General features: G+C 40.3%; 1 protein-coding gene across 8 annotated transcripts in view; it reads left to right on the forward strand.

The window, feature by feature from the left end:
• nrxn3b (neurexin 3b) overlaps positions 1–16,831 on the forward strand; it is a 243,031-nt gene that overhangs the window by 87,768 nt on the left and 138,432 nt on the right. For 7 of the 8 annotated variants that reach the window (XM_025057000.1, XM_017033574.2, XM_025057003.1 and 4 more), the window contains 3 exons: positions 5,911–6,212; positions 9,059–9,220; positions 14,716–15,154. In XM_025057000.1, coding sequence (XP_024912768.1) covers positions 5,911–6,212; positions 9,059–9,220; positions 14,716–15,154 — 903 coding nt within the window. Of the gene's footprint in view, positions 1–5,910; positions 6,213–7,371; positions 7,417–9,058; positions 9,221–14,715; positions 15,155–16,831 lie in introns of all 8 variants that reach the window. The other variant, XM_025057006.1, reaches the window with a different exon arrangement.

Raw genomic sequence — 16,831 nt, forward strand, 5'->3', positions numbered from 1 at the left:
ATAAAAAAAAAAACTATTTTATTATTATTTATTATTATATTATTTCAACTTTTGCTACACACAATCTTAAACAACTGTATTCCTTGGTTTTCATGAATGTAAATAGAGTTCAACTAAAAGGCAGGACTTTATAAAAAATATATGAGCTGGCGCATCGTGAGTGACAGCTGCGATCATGTGACTGGACAAGTGGCAGCCAAAGCTAATTTGTGATGTCAAAATGGGGTGTTTTCAAATAAAATACAAACATAATATTATTACGGCAAATAAACACTGTGTCGGAGAAACAGAGGAAAACAATTAACTACCAGCAGATGCGGAGGAATGCGAGGGTGTCAGGACAACTGTTGGTGAAGTGGAGGGAAGTGTGAAACTAATGATCGTCAGTGTCTTTTTATTCCACCTGAGGCTGGTACACTAGACGCCAGTCTGACGCAATAGCCAGCATGCAGGGAAACCGAGGAGTTGAAGAGAAACATATTTGACTTCAATGTTGTCTAATATATTTTCCTTCAACTCCTCTGTTTATGTGGTTACCATATAGTGGCCAAACTGCGAACTGCATTGAGAAAGTTCTTAGAATACTCCAGGACTGAGTGTAAAGATGATGGTCGATGATACGACATCATGCCTTGGTAGTTGTTTTTAAATAATTTTCTTTTAAAAAAAAAAGAACAAAATTACACTGGCTCGTGAAAAAGCGTTGGACTTTTGTGTCAGCAGTCTCCATACAAGTTTTCAAGCGTTGAATTTTTAATTATTTTGCTTACCCTCCGCTTTTAAGCAAATAGAATCAGTAATGCGAACTTGATCATTTTATATCCACCCTCGCGTATCGAAATACGACAGACCAGAGTTGAACCCATGCCTGCGGACGAAGCTGAATTTCCTGCTGGTTTCTCAGATGTTCCTCAATCAATTTTATGGTAAAAAAATGTTAGCAAAAAAAGAAGCAAATGTAAATCTGGAGCGATGCGTGGGAAGATGCATTTAAATCACTAGTTCAACATCAATTGAACATCAGTTCATCTGAAATAAAATGTAAACATTCAAACCACCTATTGTACATATAACAGTCTATTTGCATTCCAGTGCAGTTCAATGACTTAAATTAAATACATGGTGAATTACAGTAAAGTGAACATTCCTGTGTATATATTCATATCTTTATTTATTAGGCGAATAAATAGGCAGAATAAAGTTAGACGCTCTAATCACCTTACGTTTGATCCCACTGACTGAATCAGCAGGTTACAGTAGAAGTAAACAAGTTAGTATTTGATGTCTTATGATCTTTTTTTTTTTTTTATTTAACTTTGGCTTCAGTGCATATTTCAGAACGTCGTGGCATTTAATTTTCAACACCATTGCTCTTCAGTGTTTCTGCAGGACTGGTGAACTTTGGAGCGCTCTCATTCTGTAGTCCTCTAATATGTGTTCACAGCAGTCCGTCCGGCCCGAGCGCATAATCCTATCCTGCTTTCATAAATCAGATGCTAAATATATGCAGATTGGAGTGGAAAATAATTTTAAAAAAAAAGAAGCTTCTAAGAAGCTCAAATTCAAACTGTAGGCAAAGACTAAAAAAAAAGAATCTTCTATGCTCAAATTCAAACTGCAAGACTTCCATCCATACTGTTTATTAAGCACGTACACATTGTTTTTCAGCCCAAGTGCTGAGATGATAAAGTAAGAACTAAGGATTTGGACCATTCCATTCTCATTTTTAAATATTACTCCACTGTAATCGTCCGCCACTGGTAATGGAAGTGCAGTCACTGCAACTCTGCCTTGTTTGTCTCGCTCCTTTGGAAACTCCTCTTCATCCCCTGCCTCCAGACTTCACTATTTGCTCTGCACAATTGCCTCAGTTGATGGGATTGGACTGAAGGCACCTCCTTTAGACACCCCCGGTCCCTCCATCGTTGACCATACATACCCCCCTACCCCCCGGTCTTTCTGTCAAAACCGCATCACATATATACACATACATACATATACATGCACATATACATAAGTCAAGAAGTAAAACAGAGATGTGTGGACAGAACCAAACACTGATCAGAAGGATCGGGTTTTCGCTGGCAACAGCTGGAGGAGTGTATGGTTACAGGGAGACGACTGAAACTTTTATGAGCATAAATTGCGAGCGTTATGTGGCTCATTATGTTTTGTGGAGCGATCATTATCAAAAGTGTCTCTCAACAAAATATAAATCATGCTTCAATCTGCCTCATTTCTCCCCTGCAGCAGTTTTGTTTTTGGATTTTTTTTTGCCACTGAAAACATTCTAAAGTTGAGCTGGATTTAATTCATTCATTCACTTTGTGAATATCGCTGCAAATGAGCCGCTGTTTTAGTTAATGATGGAATTAGATCGTCTCTTTGCTGTTTGTTTGTCAGCAGGAGGTCTGCGCAAAAAGATTTGGATTCAATTCTTACGAACTGAAGGAAACTTTTTTTTATTTTATGGGTGAAATTAACATCAGTGTGTAAAAACAAGAAGCCGCTGTGATGTGATTCTGTCATGCTGCGCTTCAGGGCAAACTCTAAACACAAGATGGCTACCTGTCAGCTTTTAAAAGAGGTTCCCAACCACTGGTTCATGGACCAGAACTTGACCATAGATCATATGGTCATTTGCAGGCAGCAGAGAAAAACTAATACCTTTTTATTTGCATTTAATTTATAAGGAATATGACATATGTTTTATTTTGAAATGCTTCTTGATGCTTGTCAAAATAAAAGTCCTGTTTTTAAATTGTGAAAGCGTAAATACTACTGTTTTTGAGAATAATTTTATTCATGAACTCAATCTGTGCCTCAAAAAAGTGTCAGGGACTTTTTGCCCGGCAACTCACTGACCTCATCTCATTTGGTCCAAACAGTGTTGTCTTCTCTCGCAGAGATCTAATAAATTCCTCTTTCACTTTTTCCCTCCATCTGCCACCAGCTCTCGCCATATCTCTGTCTCTCCCACGCTCTTTCAGCTTTTCTTTGTTGTTTTGCCCACTCACTGTCTCCATCTTCTTCCTGTTTTTTTTTAACTCTTTTGTTTCGTCAATTCTGTGTACACTCCATTCTTTATCTCTGTCTGTCGCTCGTCTCTCCCCAGTCTGTGCACAAACAGACATTCGAGGCAGTCCCAGACACGTTGTCCTCTGCAGCTCTGATGAGATGTGTCAAGGGTGACAGTTCATTTCAACCTTTGTGATGTGTGACATCTTGAAAGTTGCAGGGAAGAGGACAGATTTGTTGTAGTTTTTTTTTTTTTTTTTTAACACCTGAAAATGGGTCGGCTACAACAGTCACTCAATGTCATTTTACCAAATCATGATCAAATTTTGGCTTATATTTAACAAAAAAATCTGGATTTCTTTTTGACATTATATTATATATAATTTATTGCTCATGATCTACCAGCACTCCCTTTGCAATCTAGCGGCCGCTCGCAATCTACTTCTAAGCACCCCGTGGTTTATGCAGTGTGTTTCTCCAGCTAAAGCTAGCCTTCTGCCTGGATGCATACTCTAACCCTTCTTGCTACACGCGTCTTAATTTTAATTAGCAATCAAGGACACTTTAATATCATGCCATAACGGGGGTTAAGGTTGTGGACCGGAGCGCTGAGAGTGGACCGCGCCTCTGTGCCCAGTTCCCCCTTGGGTTCAGACAGGAGGGTGAACTCAGACGGCGTGTGTACGTGTGTGTGTCTGTGGGCTGAGGAGGGAACGGAAGAGAATGGAAGATGGTAATGAAGGAGCTAATTGCTTCCAGTGGATTTTGAAATCGAACCTTAGCCCCCAGTGCGCGGGGCCGGGCAGCACACAAATGGAATATTGATGACCGTGGCGAAAATAAGGGAAAATGACCCAGCTGTATGATCGATATGAAAGCCACACATCTGTGCAGAACATGTCTCAACAGGCAATACGTCCCCCCTGGCTTTTATGGATCCGTATACACTTACCACAGGTTTAATATTGCTGAGGTGCACAAATATTACATTATATCATTTTCGCCTTCTATTATTCATAAGGGCAGTGTTACAGTGATAGTCCGTGCGGCAATTTTGTAATTATATCAATTTAATTAAAGCACAAGGGGAGTCAAGCAGACACGGCCAACCTTTTTATAGGGTGAACATAAAACGTGAAAAAAAATATGGAAAATATGTGTAAGAAAAAAGTCAACATCAACAACAATATATATTTATATATTTATATATCTATATAAATTTTAATTCACTCATACTTTAATAGCATGCTTTAAGTCTGGCTGTATACATTTCAATACTAAAAAGATCTCAGGTTAAGAAACTCTTCTGCATGAACTTTACTAAATGTTTTTTAAGCCTCCAGGCGGGCCGCATTTGGCCCCCGGGCCTTGAGTTTGACACATATGCTGTAAAACAGTAGGGTATTTTGATGTAGCCTTAAAAACCTTCCCTGACCTTAAATATCCCAGGTGCATGACATCATATACAATGATTTTTTTTCCTCTCTCAGGTGAATTGTTCTCCATCTTAGAAGTGCGTTGTTGGTTATTGTGCATTTCCTTTCATCCCCTCGTTTCGTGGGTGATGTTTGTTTTTCTTTTTTCTTGCCTCTACAAAAGTTTGGCGTCAAAGGGTAATTTTCAGATGATCAGGCTTAGAAGCAATCCTTCCACAGCCCGATGTGACTTTGTCTTCATTTTTCAATCTCTTTCCTCCTCATTCTTTGTGTTCCTCTCCTTGAGATAAACCCTCGTCTATCCTCTCTCCTCAAACTCTCCCCCTCTCTCCGCTCTTTTCTCCTCCCGCAGCTCTTTTGCAGCTCAACAACGCTGCTCCTTCGTGTTTACATAAAGCCCGATCCAAAACAACGGTCTGAAGCTTTACAGCCTCCAGCCTTGTTTTCTTTCCCCCGCTCTCCTTCTCTCTCCTGTCTTGCAGCTTGTGTTTTCTGTCCTTTCATTCTTGACTCCCCAAGATTTTGCAGAGAGATTATAGGGAGGAAACAGGACACAGAGGAAATAAAAGATTGTTTTGTTGGCAGTTAATGACATGGTAACTGTTACCAAGGGCCACAGTGGGTTGATGGGATTTCTTCTGAATGTCATAATTAAAAAAAAAAAAACAATTCCTGGAATTTTTGACTCCTAGCCTTGAGTTGGCTGCACACTCTGCCCTAACACGTTATAAATATTGACTCTAATTTTTAATAGAATCACCTTCAAATGACCTTAGATATTAGCAGTTATGTTATCCTAATGAATTACTATATCTATACTGACCGAGAACATAGTCTCTACTAACCAAGCACTTTTTTTTTCTTCTTTCAAGCTTATTTTTAAATATTTGTTTGAGGTTATGGTTTCCCACCATATAATCCATCGCCTCTGCGTCATCACTTTCTCCCCCGAGCTGTCTGGTCTCACCTTACTCCCTGTGTTGGTATAAAAAATGAGCACAGGAAGTCACTTTACAGAAGTGGAGTGATATTAACCTGTAAAATCATGCTAAGTTTGATTTATGCGCGCCATTAGCGGGGAATAGTGTTCCATCACGAGTCGTCTGTCTGTCTAGAGGCTGTATGGAAACCTAAACCCACAGTCGTACAGATAGGATTTTATGATCTCAACTGAATAATGGGATTATCATTGCTGTAATTATGGTGAGGATGTGGATTGTGTGTGTGTGTGTGTGTTTGTCTGTGTGTTCATTTGATGCAGCCTTCTCTGCAGCAGTTCTCATATTTATCGAAGCTGCTTCAAAACTAATCAATACAAATAAGAAGCTTGTTTTACATGTAAATTCGCCGAGCAAATAACTGGCACTCAGCTACTGTACCTGCTGTGTATCAGTGTTTGAAATGTATCCCCCATGTAAAAAAGGGTCCTAACCTTATTACTCCTTCTTTGTTACAGTGAGGGAGGAGAACGTGGCCACCTTCCGCGGCTCGGAGTACTTCTGCTACGACTTGTCGCAGAACCCCATCCAGAGCAGCAGCGACGAGATCACGCTGTCCTTCAAAACCTGGCAACGAAACGGCCTCCTTCTGCACACGGGGAAATCTGCCGATTATGTCAACCTGGCACTGAAAGACGGGGCGGTATCGCTTGTTATTAATCTGGGTTCTGGGGCCTTTGAGGCTATCGTTGAGCCGGTCAATGGAAAATTCAATGACAACTCCTGGCACGACATCAAAGTGACACGCAACCTGAGACAGGTAACCGCGGGTCACAGTGAAAGCAGGAAGTGTAGTGACTGATGGACTTCTTTTCCTTTTTCATTCCTTTGTTTTTACTTTTGCTTTTCAACTATCTGCTTCCAAAAAGCTTTTAACGAAGAGACGGCATTGAGGAAGTCATGTTCAAATTGGTTGTCATTCCATCTTCACTACTGACGTTTCAGTTTTAGTACTTACATTTCCTTATTTGGAGCTTTTGTTCTACCGGATGAGGAGAAACCAACAGGAAACTCCTCAATAATTGAGTTTTTAAGTTTAGTTATTTTCTTTAGTGGGTCTAAAAACCCCAATGATGTTGACATTTAAGTTGAAGTAATAGCAGTTTTAAGTAAGTAGTTTTTTAACCAGATGGTGTTAAGGGTTGTTTAGAGTCAGTGTGTTACTACACAGATTTTCTTTTTCAGCCTAATGTTGTATAATGGTGAAATGTTAAAAAGAAGAGAGAACGTAAAACCGTGGTGATAGTCCTGAAGGGAGGTAAAATACAGTATATCTGAGGAGACGCCGAGCCGTTCGTTGTCCTAGTTTTTCTGCAAGGTGAGACAGCACTTAGCGCTGCTGTCAGAGCAGTACAACAAGTAAGTGCCTTTTTCCTGACACTCCCTTAACGTTAGGTTTTTTTTTTTTTTGCCCCCACAGGTTAGCGAACAGCTTTAGACGAGATTCCACGAGTGTAGGACGTTTAGAGCAGAGAGCTTTCCTGGCTTCCTCTTCTTTCTTTTCCACGATCTATCTTTCTGACTCTTTCTTTCCTTTTCTGGAGGAAACATTTTTACAGACTGAATGTGAAAGAAACACTACATATTTTGTCAGGATTTCGTCCATTCTACACTGATTGGTACCTAATAGTCTCCTACCGCGGAGACCTCTTATTTATCGCAGCCGTAAAGGGTGACATTTGCTCAGCAGCGAATCTCTTAAAAATGATGTAGTGTTTATTCACAGACCAACTAACTCATTCATGATAAAGTCATTTTTTTTAACTACTAACCAATATCTAACCAACTAATGTACTAACGAACTAACTAACATCCTAATTCACCATTGCTTTTGTTTTTTTGTTTTTTGTCCATCATTATTAACAACCTTTTTTGTTCACTATTTTTTTGATTTCCTTTCTTCCCCTTTTTCTGGAAAGCAATCAGGCATTGGACACGCTATGGTAAACAAACTACATTGTCTGGTAGATATCATTCTTATTGTCTTTTTTTTGGGTTTGCCGTGTGTCCCCTCCCCCTCTCTTCTTTTTCGTTCTCTTTAAGTTTCATCCTAGACACTCTTATCAAAAAATGAGGAGATGGGTTTGTATTACCAGGCAATTGTTTCTTCGCTTCTTCTCAATTTCCCCCCTTGACCTGCCAACAGCCTTCCTTTTACCCCACAGTGCCCCATCCTGTTTTTTATTTCTTTTTAGCTTTTACTTTTTACTCTTTCTTTCTTCCACATTATTGCAGATTTCCAAGTTTAAAAAGAAAAAAAAAAAGAATAACTTCTTTGCCCTCGTCAGGGCTAAGTTTTTGTTTTCTTGCACACAAAGTCCCCATTTTTTGTGAGGACTGTCATCCAGAACTGACAGAAGCTTGCCACAATCCCAAAGATGGTGACCACAACAACGAGCCCAAAAAGAGAATCTACAAAAAAAAAAAAAAAAAAAAAGGCAACCCTTGAATATCATTGCGGAGTCTCTGACAGTTGTTTCCAACTCACTATGGCGCATGGCATGCCCACACCTCATTAACCTTCCCCTTCCCAAAGTCATAAACCCCCTGTAAACCAAAATAACCACTAACACTCTAATTCACTCACTTCCCTCTCCACTCATCACTGTTTCATTCACTTTGCCCCCTCCCCCCGTGTGTGTCTTTGTAGCATGCTGGTGAAAGTTGTGTCTGTGTGTCCTGGCTAACCTTGACCAACCGTTAAGCCCGGGCTCATATGCGGAACATTTTAAGATTAAGCGCACTGATCTCAGATTACTGGTTTGTCCAGTGACAGTGACAAGGAGCTGTACGACGCCTGAACCAAACCTGATCAGAGATCAGCCTTAGCTCTTCTTAAAGTGTCTTTGATTATGAGCTCTGGTCTTGATTGTGCACGAGCCTCTGCACCCTCTGTGGCCTTCAGCTGCAGCTCTGTATGGCGACATCGATTCACCTACTCCCTCACATGTCCAAATAAGTGTGTTAAGTTTGCCTTTGAACAGTGTTAACCTTGGTTTGCACATTGATGTTGTGTAATCCTCCTTCTGTTTGCATGTGTGTAGACGTAGACGTGTGAGAGAGAGGGGAGAGTGTATGGTGCGCGCGTGTGTGTGCGTGTGAGTGAAGGCGTGCACACACACGTCGGTGTGCGAGCTTCTGTCCACGTGTGTGTACTCTATATGTGTGTCTGCAGTTAACAGATAAACCCAAAAACCTAAGACAAGTCCAGTCAATTTGTCCTTGGTTTGAACATTGTACTAACCCTCCTTCAACCTGAAGTTTCCAAACCAAACCCAGGATCCATTCTCTTACCCCCATCAAAGATAAAGAAAATATGCCTGAGCCATATTTTCTTTACCTGTCCTGTGAATCCAATGGCAAAAAAAAAAAATTCCATTAACAGAATTCCAAACACTGTCTGGTCCAAAACAATCGCTTCAAGGTATCGAATGATTCCGCACGAAAAACGTGAAACAACCTGCAGTGTAAAACCAAAAAGTGGATAAAAAAAAAACAAACGCTCATTTGAAATGCAGACCAAGGAAGTAAGTGTGTTTTACACAGCCTGAGGTCGAATGCCAGACTGTAATGCCTGGATTCTGGCTATGCTTCGCTCCTTAACAGGTGACGATATCCGTGGATGGGATTCTCACGACCACGGGCTACACTCAGGAAGACTACACCATGCTGGGCTCTGATGATTTCTTCTACGTGGGTGGGAGCCCCAGCACCGCGGACCTGCCAGGATCTCCTGTTAGCAACAATTTCATGGGCTGCCTCAGAGAGGTAGGCGGAGCTGAACACAGAGAGAGAACAGACGTGTGACTTTGTCGGCTCCTCATATTTTGTACTGTATCAACTGTTCATTTGCATAAAATTCCAATTCCTGCATTTGGAACCGTTGGCTTACGCACAACTGCTTTATCTTTATTCTGCCACAGCAGCTGTTTTTAGATGTGCTGAGAAATAATAATCAGCCTACTTTCCTCCCAAGGAAATGAAAAAGGGAAGGAAACAAAATTGCATTATCAATTAAACCTGCTGAGCTGGCAGAGGGCGTATCAGACTCCCGGTATTCCCTTGCCTAATTTAATTCATAACACTTGCGCTTGTTGTGTGTGAGAAAGTATCCCAAAATTGCTTCTGTCACATGTAATTTGCAGCGTCGGCTGGAGGGCGCAGCAAAAACACCTCCCAACGGGCAGCAGTCTGAAAGAAATATTTGCTTGATGAAGTACGAAAAAAGCGCCGTTGTTTCCAGACATTTCTAATGCATTTACTGGCGCCGAGAGCTCGTGAGCAAGGGCTGAATTTATATTAAATCCCTGGTTATTAACATTAGCTGTACGTTACTTATTCTGGAGCAAGTGCTAAAAATAGGGCAGGTACTGTTGGGGAGCACATTAGGATTGAACAAACGGGCAGTTTCTGTGTCGCTACTATTGGTTTCTCCATTAAACTTTTCATTACTTTGGAGCACTAGTAAAAAAAATTAAAAGTTTTTTACTAAATATCCTTAAATTCTTATTCAGAGATTTTAAACTTTGGATTCAATTCTTTGAGATTTCAAAATACCTGAAGAGGACTTTTTATAATTCTCTTTCTTTCTTTCAAAATACCTGAAGAGGACTTTTTAATAGCTGGAGAATCCGACCAACCCTGTGTAAATCCAAGCTGCTAGGGTTGGTGTGTTAATTTGCCGTACTCATTTAACAAATGCGTTCATAATATACAGTAAAAACCCATTTCGAAGTATTACATTTCAGCCGGCCTCCTTCATGTGTTTCTGCGTAAAGGTGTCGGCCATGTTAATGATGCCTCATACTGTTATGCCTGTTTAAGACCGCAGAGTTTAATTAAACACATTGACGTTGCGTTGATGTGTGATGTCACAGTCGGCGATGTTGAGGCGCTTTTATCTCCCATTTGTTCCAATATGATCAGCGGTGAATGACTGTACCTCGGCGTTAGCTGGCCCCTGAGAGCATCGCTTGTGAGTCATTTAACACGGAGGTTATTCTCTTCCTGATTGGGTGCGCTGATAATTTAGCGCTTTGCCTTATAAGGCAGCTGCCAAGTTCCTTATCAAGAACCATTGAACCAAATGACATTGTTTGAATATCATCTCTGAGGTCGACCATTAGGCTGTGAACCATATTTTTAGTTCTCTCTCTGCCACTTATTTATTCTCTCTGCCCCCTCACCTGTTCCTTTGAATTCAATACCCCTAGGTAATAGCAGAATGATTCAGTTGAGATTCGCCCGTTGCTTAGATCAAAATGCATGAGTATTCATCTGTGTGTGTGTGTGTACGGTCTGACTCAAGCACCTCAAATGCTAAGGAAGCAGAAAAGTTGAAAAGGTGTGATGAATAAGCTGAAGGAGGCATGTGTTGCTGTGGTGAGTGAATACATTATTTTCTCTTCTGTCTGACAACAAAAGTTTTTTTTTTCCCCGTGTGCTGCCATCACAGCCAGTCTTTTGCTGAGCCTTCGCTCCAGCTCAACCTTCCCACACTTTTCCTTTGTTCCACAGGATGCCATACATACTTGTGTTTTGCAATGTTAACCACCAGGGTTGTCGCAGAGGGAGTTACGTGCTGGAACGTAGGCCCTGCTCTGGTTAGCCTCCTATATAATATCATCATCATCACAAGGTCTCAGGACGCCGAGCCTCAATCTGGCTTCAGCGGGCATCCACTACAACACCGGTGCAGTTTAGAGCTCTGAGTGTTAAATCATGTGTAGGGCAGGTGGGGGGGCATGCTGCCGTCTCTGCTGAGAGAGAGCAAGAAGCTGCTAATGAGGTAGCAGGATGAGGGCAAGTATGGGAATTGACATGGAGACTTTTAGAACCAAAGCCAATGTGTAAAAAAGAACCAGAATAAATAAAACAAAATACTTAGCTGCAGGTTAAGTGAATAATGAATAAATCAGGAGACAGAGATTCAGTGCCCACAATAACAATCTGCCAGTGCTATTTTTACCCAACTTATAAAAATCAAAATGTCTACTGTCTTTGAGAATTATAATATTCTCTTTTTTTTAAGTATTCCTTTTGAGCAGTGATTGGTTGAAATTAATGAAATTTAACGAACATAATTTTTTCATCTTATATCATGGTCTCCAAAATAGGGGGCGGGGCACAGCTAGGTAACCAAATTTCACTTTTATAATTTTTGCACCAGTTTATAATTGTAATTTATTTGGTCAGTTTAAAATATCCGTTTTGAAGGAATTACTTCAGAAATCAACGTTCAGTCTACCAGTAGATTCCAAAAGGGAGTGCTGGTTATTCATGAGTAATTAAATGATAAATAAAAAAAAAAACAAACAAACTGAAGTTTAAATTCAACTCTAAGGCTACGGCTGTACAACTTTACATGCTTTAAATCACAGTAAACCAACATTTAATGTATGTATAATTATGTTCCCTTTATATGAGTATACATAGTATATGCTCTCTCTCTCTCTCCCTGTGTCTCTCTCTCCATTTATATATATATATACATACATATATATATAATGCAGAGTGCAAGGAGTTAATTAAGTGAGGAACTCACTTTCAAAACAACTACTCCTTTATTAGGAACTAAATGGCTTGGTAGATTCATGCTGCCTTTCTAAACACACACCTAAGTGCTGTAGGACTCTAGGCTGCTTTTTTTATCTTCATCATCTGTAAAGTAGGAACATAAGCTGCAGCGTTCTTCCTGTGAAATCTAGTGCATTGTTTCAAATTGGGATAATCTTCATATATAGTTTGAAAATAGATCATGAAGAGGGTTTAGCGTGTGTGTAGATAGTGTGTGTACGTGTGCTCAGTGCGCACGTTCGACAAACCCGACCATTTCCCAACCCTGCTCCCCCCCTGAAGCCAGACCGGAGCCCGATCAATACACCATGCAGGAGCAGAGATGAAAGATCGTGGCTTTATGGAGTCGTTACACTCCCTTGTGTCTGCATTATGAATGGACCCTATAAGGCTGTTGATATAGTAGGGGGGGGGGGAGTGATGCAAGGCAGAGCCACAACAAAGGAAAAGATGAACCTATAGCTCCAAGAGTCACTTCCTCTTTTTAAGCATCATTCCCACTGGCCTATTGACGAGTCGGTGGGAAAACAGACAAAGTCCTAATCCCTAACAGATCGGAGATGGTTAGAGACGAGATGAGTATGTCCCAGAATAACACCGCAGTGGGAGAGTCTATAATGACTCCTCATTGTCAGGCAGCCTGTTGTGGCTCAGATTTAAATCATGTGTTATAACAGAGTCAGAGAATCTTAATTATTCCGCATAAAAATGTCTTGGAGTGATGGATGCTGCGCACCTTGAAGCGTTGGCACATTTGGGCTATTACTGGCAGATGTTATCAAAGTGTTAGAAGATATTAATTTTCCTAATGAAATGCATAATTAAGGTATGCTTTAAAGGAATATTCTTATGTTTTTCATGTGTCTAGTCATCCTCAGGCTAACTGAAAGGGATGGTGGAGAAAACGTCACGACCTGTTTTCAAGAGAAATGAATGGTTGTTGCTAGAGCTGGAATATTTGTGCGATACTAGAGAAAACATCACTGTTTTTATTTGATAAGTACAACAATGTTTTAGGTCAGGGGTGTCAAACTCATTTTGGTTCAGGGCTCCGACTAGTACAATCATAACAGAATTACCTGTAAATGGCAATAAGTCCATGTTTTACCCCTTTGTTTTCATGCACATATGTAAAAATATATTAGTGAAGTTTTTGACAAAACATCACTAACAGGCAGGGTTTGTGCGCTTTTAACGGTTTTGGCCCGTGGGCCGTATGTTTGACACCCCTCTTATAGATGCTTTTATTTCCATCAAAATGACACCTGTGGCACCTCCAACTATTGTCATGAATTTTACGAGTTAAAAGGTGGTTTGGATGATTGTGTACAGTCTGAAGAGTTGAAAGGTGGTTTGGATGATTGTGTACAGTACAGTTAACCAAAAACAGTCTGATGTTATAACAAAAAATATTAGAAATATTAATGCCTAAAAACAAGTCTTATTTTTAGCTCTTTTAATGATGAATTTCAGCCTTAAGTCTGAATTCTAGAAAACAGCCTCAAGCTGCTGCTCCTTAGAGTCAGATTCACTTTGATGAATGTTAAATCATACCTTAACTTTGATCACAGGCAAGTTGACAGGAAAAAAACAAAAAACACGGCTTTATGAAAGTGCCTTAAGTTTTCCGCACAAACAGTAAAGTAGATAACTGTGTGATTCAAGGGTGACTTTTATTTATTAACACCAACAGTGTTATGGATTTATTCTCTTCATACATTAACTGATCATCAGTACAATACAAGAGTGTGAGGTCATTCCTGCCGTCGACTCCAAACACACTGAACTGTTATGTACTTTACTCTGTTCTACCTTTTTCGGACATTTTATTTCTCTTTTCTCATTGGTCCGTCATCTCCTTGCCTGGCTGTTTTTCACTGCTCGGGTCACCTGTGTTGATTCACTGTCAAATCTGTCAGGATTATCTGTAATCCCACAACAGTAAAACTGTTAGTTGACAGCTGTGCTCCCTTTTACGGTGTTGCTTTTCCAGCACACATTCTGCCCTACATACAACAAGGTCTGCCTTCTTCCACAGAAAGGGGAGGAGGATGGAGAGAAAGGAAGAAAAAAAACATTAATTTTCCACTTCAGCGAATTTCAATTGACAATACAGCGCTCTCTTTTTCAGTGGTATTTTGTTGTATTTGACTGGGATGCCGCGCTGCCTCCTGCTGTATATGGATTACGGGGATTGAGCTGAATTTATCCTGGGAAAATAATGATATTGGGTCACGTATACATCTGGGTGGCCCCGCGCTCCCTATGGATAGAGCCTTTTTCTTAAATTAGAAGCTGTGCTATAATTTATCCATCCTTTCTCACACCTCGTCCATTTGCTGGGTGTTCCATCAATTGAAAATATAGTCATGGATTTCTGCAGAATCTTCATTTCACTGCAGATAAATTGAAGCTGAAGTAGAAAATGACTAAGAAACAGATTAGGCCTCGCACACCTTAATATATTAGTTTTATTGATCCTGCTGTTCCAAGTGGCAATTTGTAATATCGCCAGAGTGTGATGCTCTTGGGGGATGACAGTTTTGCGAAGGAAAACAATTTATTCAGGTTGGGAAAATCTACTATATTGGCAGCAAAAATGTCTTCTCCGATTCACCAGAGTGAAAACAGACAGAAGAACTGGCCTCATCCTCTAACAGGCCAACTATTGTGGGTTTTCTTCACAGGTGGTGTACAAGAACAATGACATCCGTCTGGAGCTGTCCCGCCTGGCTCGCATCGTCGACCCTAAGATGAAACTGCAGGGGGACATTGCCTTCAAGTGTGAAAATGTTCCTACGCTGGACCCCATCAACTTTGAGACGCCTGATTCTTACCTGGCCCTGCCCAAGTGGAACACCAAACGGGTGGGCTCCATCTCCTTCGACTTCCGCACCACCGAACCCAACGGGCTGATCCTCTTCACCCACGGTAAACCACAGTACCGGCAGGAAGCCAGGGGCCCCAAGAACACTAAGGTGGACTTCTTTGCCGTGGAGCTGCTGGACGGAGAGCTTTACCTGCTGCTGGACATGGGCTCTGGGACCATCAAGGTCAAGGCCACACAGGCTAGGGTCAACGATGGCAGCTGGCACCACGTGGACATCCAAAGAGACGGTCGCTCAGGTAAAGCTACAGAGACATTTAGAAAAACAGAAGAATTTAAATATATGTGTTTATATGTTACTGTAGAACAGAGACATCGGATAAGAATAATTTAAGTTCATTATTGTGCTGAATACATTTAAAATAATAAATTAGAAATGACATAATAATAATAAGAACAACGATAATAATTTTTATTATCATATTATTATGATTATTATTCATAATAATCATAATATTATCATATTATCATGATTATTATTCATAATAATCATAATAATACTTAAATCAATGCAGCTTCCTTCATGGTTTGAATAAACTGTATCAAATGAGCAATCAACTAACACTTTAATTGTATTTGTTATAGTACTTAAATAATGATTTGAATTAATTTCAGAGAAATAAACCATTCAGAAAATGAATACTAAAGCCTCTACACGCCGCATTTTACAATAATCTAGATTTAATTACCAATGTCAACATGTTTACTGAAGTGTTTACTGAAATTATTTTCGCAGCAGACTAACAATTCAGACTAGCCTTGTGATTAGAGCTGCGCTGGCACGCGCAGCCATAAACAATCTAGTTATTGTTTATTTTGCATCACTTTCAGAGAAAATATATTCCACTAATTAATTCCAGGAATGATTTATGACCAGCATTGTAGTGCTGTAAAGATAGCTTCTCTATGTGTTTTAATTCCTCTATTTTTTTTTTTTTTTTTTTGGTCTCTCACCCGAACACATGGACAATCGCAAGAAATACATTAAAAGTACATTACAGTTGAGGGAAGCGATGGAAACGTGTTTCGCCCTCAGCTTCGAAACCAGTGCAATCTCTGCATTAGTCGGGATCCTCCAGAGAACTCGGATGTGTTCGTCGGCACCGCAGCCTGTGTTATATATCAGGTTAGAGCAGCCAATTTAGCCGCGTGTCAGAGCTCGCTGCTTTGATTAATCACCGGCGCAAACCCTGGTGTGATAGTGGAGCAGAAAGTAGGATTTTCTCAAGGAAAAAGAGAAATGAGACAGATATATGGATAGCAGATTGAGCGATGGTTAAGAACAGACATAATCACACTTGTGGGCTGAGGGAAATGTTAATAAGAGTTGAAAGTAAATTAAAATGTCCCGTCCACATAAACTGCAGCTCCTCGTCAGGATTCAAGGTGACTGTTCTGCAAGTAAAATGAGATTACCTGCAACGCAGCAGCAGTTTTACATCCACAGCCAACATTTAGGTTTGGTGAAAAAGGCAATTGTAACGTGACTAAACTAGACTTCAAAATGTGGAAGGTGATAAGACATTATAAAGAGATTTTTTTTATATATATATTAAGCGCAATCGAGATCACAGTGTATACATCTGTGCCAGGTGTTTTCAGGACTTATTTTCTGTACACATGCCACGTTGGCCTGGAAGCCAAAAACTCACTGGTGCCAGGAATGGATTTAAGATGTCGAAGTTGACAATAAACTTTCAATGATAATTTGGTACATTTGATGTCTGCTTCCATCTTGCGGGCTGGACTTGAAAGCCCAGTGGGCTGTATTTGGCCCACAGGCCTTACTTTGTCCAGGTCTTTTCTTACCTAAACTTCCTGACACTAATCTTCTCATTTGCGTCAATGCTCTTGCTATTTTTCATAGTTGCAAATGTAGCTTGTGCTGCCCTTGTGTCTGAGGACTGGTTTTATTG

Source organism: Cynoglossus semilaevis, chromosome 7, assembly GCF_000523025.1.
Source record: "Cynoglossus semilaevis isolate Cse_v1.0 chromosome 7, Cse_v1.0, whole genome shotgun sequence".
NCBI classification, from domain to species: domain Eukaryota; kingdom Metazoa; phylum Chordata; class Actinopteri; order Pleuronectiformes; family Cynoglossidae; genus Cynoglossus; species Cynoglossus semilaevis.